Source organism: Taudactylus pleione, unplaced genomic scaffold (assembly GCF_031769625.1).
Source record: "Taudactylus pleione unplaced genomic scaffold, aTauple2 ptg000587l, whole genome shotgun sequence".
Lineage (NCBI taxonomy): Eukaryota > Metazoa > Chordata > Amphibia > Anura > Myobatrachidae > Taudactylus > Taudactylus pleione.
The window spans coordinates 5428461-5430534 of record NW_028284989.1 but is presented as its reverse complement, the minus strand read 5'-3'; the positions used below and the strand labels follow the sequence as shown (position 1 = coordinate 5430534).

At 34.6% G+C, this 2074-nt stretch overlaps 1 protein-coding gene across 1 annotated transcript; it reads right to left on the bottom strand.

The window, feature by feature from the left end:
• Positions 1–772: 772 nt before the first annotated feature.
• On the bottom strand, positions 773–1708 carry LOC148481291 (olfactory receptor 6C4-like). Its single transcript, XM_088453745.1, has one exon. The coding sequence runs from the start codon at positions 1706–1708 to the stop codon at positions 773–775; it is 936 nt and encodes a 311-aa protein (XP_088309871.1).
• Between the last annotated feature and the right edge of the window lie 366 nt (positions 1709–2074).

Below are 2074 nucleotides of genomic sequence, written 5' to 3'. Positions count from 1 at the left end.
CTCATTCTGAGACAGCATAGGCTTGCTCAGGGGTTCGATGTGCAACCATGTGCCGGTGTTTCCGCTGTTGTATGTAATCGGCAGATGTGAGACACCGGAGGTGGGCATCTCAGCGCACAATGCGGCGACTGAGACATTAGCATATTGCGTACAGAATCTCAGCATTGCATCTCATGCCATTTTTTTTATCTTAAACAAAGCAGAACCTGTACATAAAAATGTGCTCACCTTAAACTTTACAATATCACAGCAGCACATGGAGTTGCTTTATGTGTGGTACAAAGAGTATAGCGCTTAATGTTGAGCTGGTTTAAATGTTGATTTTCAATTTGCTCCCACTTAGTGGTAGAGTTTAATTCCCAGTTTGCGTCAGGTACATTTTTAATGGATCCATTGTTTATTTAGTGACATATATTTATGCCTAACTTTCCAAAAGCATAACTGAAATCTTAGGGTTATATTTACTAATGTGAGAGTTTTTAGAAGTGCAGATATTGCCCATAGCAACTAATCAGATTCTACTTACCATTTATCTATCACCCTCTAGAAGATAATAGCTAGAATCTGATTGGTTGCTATGGGCAACAACTCTACTTCTAAAAACCCGCACTTTAGTAAATATACCCCTTAGTTTGCTAATCTCCATACACAGCTATAGACATAAAATTACTATTCTACATGATCTAAATAATGCAAATGAAAAAAATTGGAATACTTAAAGTTTTATTAAATAAAGTCTATATAAAGATGTCTGTTTAATAAAAACCTCATTTTACAATGGAACTGGTTTTATTAGGTTGTTTATTGAATTCCTGAAAGCCTTCTTAACATCCCTGTTTCTAAAGGTATAAATAAAAGGGTTAATCATAGGTGTAAATGCTGTGTACATAAAAGTAAGATACTTGTCATAATGGCTTCCCTTAGGCTTGGCATACACAATGGCACCTGTACCATAAAACAGACCAGCTACGATGAGATGAGATGAACATGTGGAAAACGCTTTCTGTTTTCCTTGCTTACTCTTGATTTTTGAAACTGTCATTATTATATGGATGTATAATCCTATGATTGTAATAAATGCAAGAACAATAATTAATATAGTGGCTATGATTGTTGCTATATTGCTATCGAAGGTATCGGAACAAGCCAAGTTCTGCAGTGGTGCCAAGTCACAGTAGAAGTGGTCAATCACATTGGGACCACAGAAATCCAAGCATGCTGTGATGACGACAGGGGCTAAAATAATACCAAATGCCATGATCCATGGTAAAAGAGCCAACTCAATACAAAACGTAGGTGTCATTATAGCTGAGTAGTGTAAAGGATTGTTAATAGCAAGGTATCGGTCAAAGACCATTACTACGAGAAGATAGCATTCAGTTGATCCCAAGGAAATGAACATATACATTTGAGTAAAGCATTCACTGAAGGAAATAACGTTATTAGCTGCAACTAGATTGGCTAAAAGTTTTGGGACAATGACAGTCACAAGCAAAACATCTAAAATAGAGAATACACTTATAAAAAAATACATTACAGTATGAAGAGAATGTTCTACCCTAACAAGAACAATGATAGCAATGTTCCCCATGATACATGTAATGTAGGTCAGCAGGAAAAAAAACAAAAGCACATTCTGGAACTGGTGCAAATCAACAAAAGCCAACAAAATAAAATATTTTACCACAGTTTTGTTTGTTTCCATCATTGTGCTGACAAAATAATCCTGGAAGACAAAAAGGTCATATTCCAAGATTAGTTTCTCAAAATAAATGTAAAATATTCATGGTTGTTTGCATATATATTTACATAAATAAGGAACAAACGAATGCATTTTATATGGAATTTGTGTCCAATAAAGCATTTAATATGCATAACGCTTTTTAAATAATATTACACAATCCGTTAGCTTTATAGTCCTGATGTAGTCTTATTGCTTGCTTAGAACTCAAATATGACCAGTAATTCTCTCATGTAAATATGCATTATATTATTATAGGTGTGAGGACTAAACAATGTTATTGGACTATAGGTGAGATGTATCAAGTCTTGGAAAGAAATAAAACAGACAAGT

Bases quoted from the DNA above. Each gene is read 5' to 3' on its own strand.
- LOC148481291 (XM_088453745.1), bottom strand. From the start codon at position 1,708: ATGATGGAAACAAACAAAACTGTGGTAAAATATTTTATTTTGTTGGCT.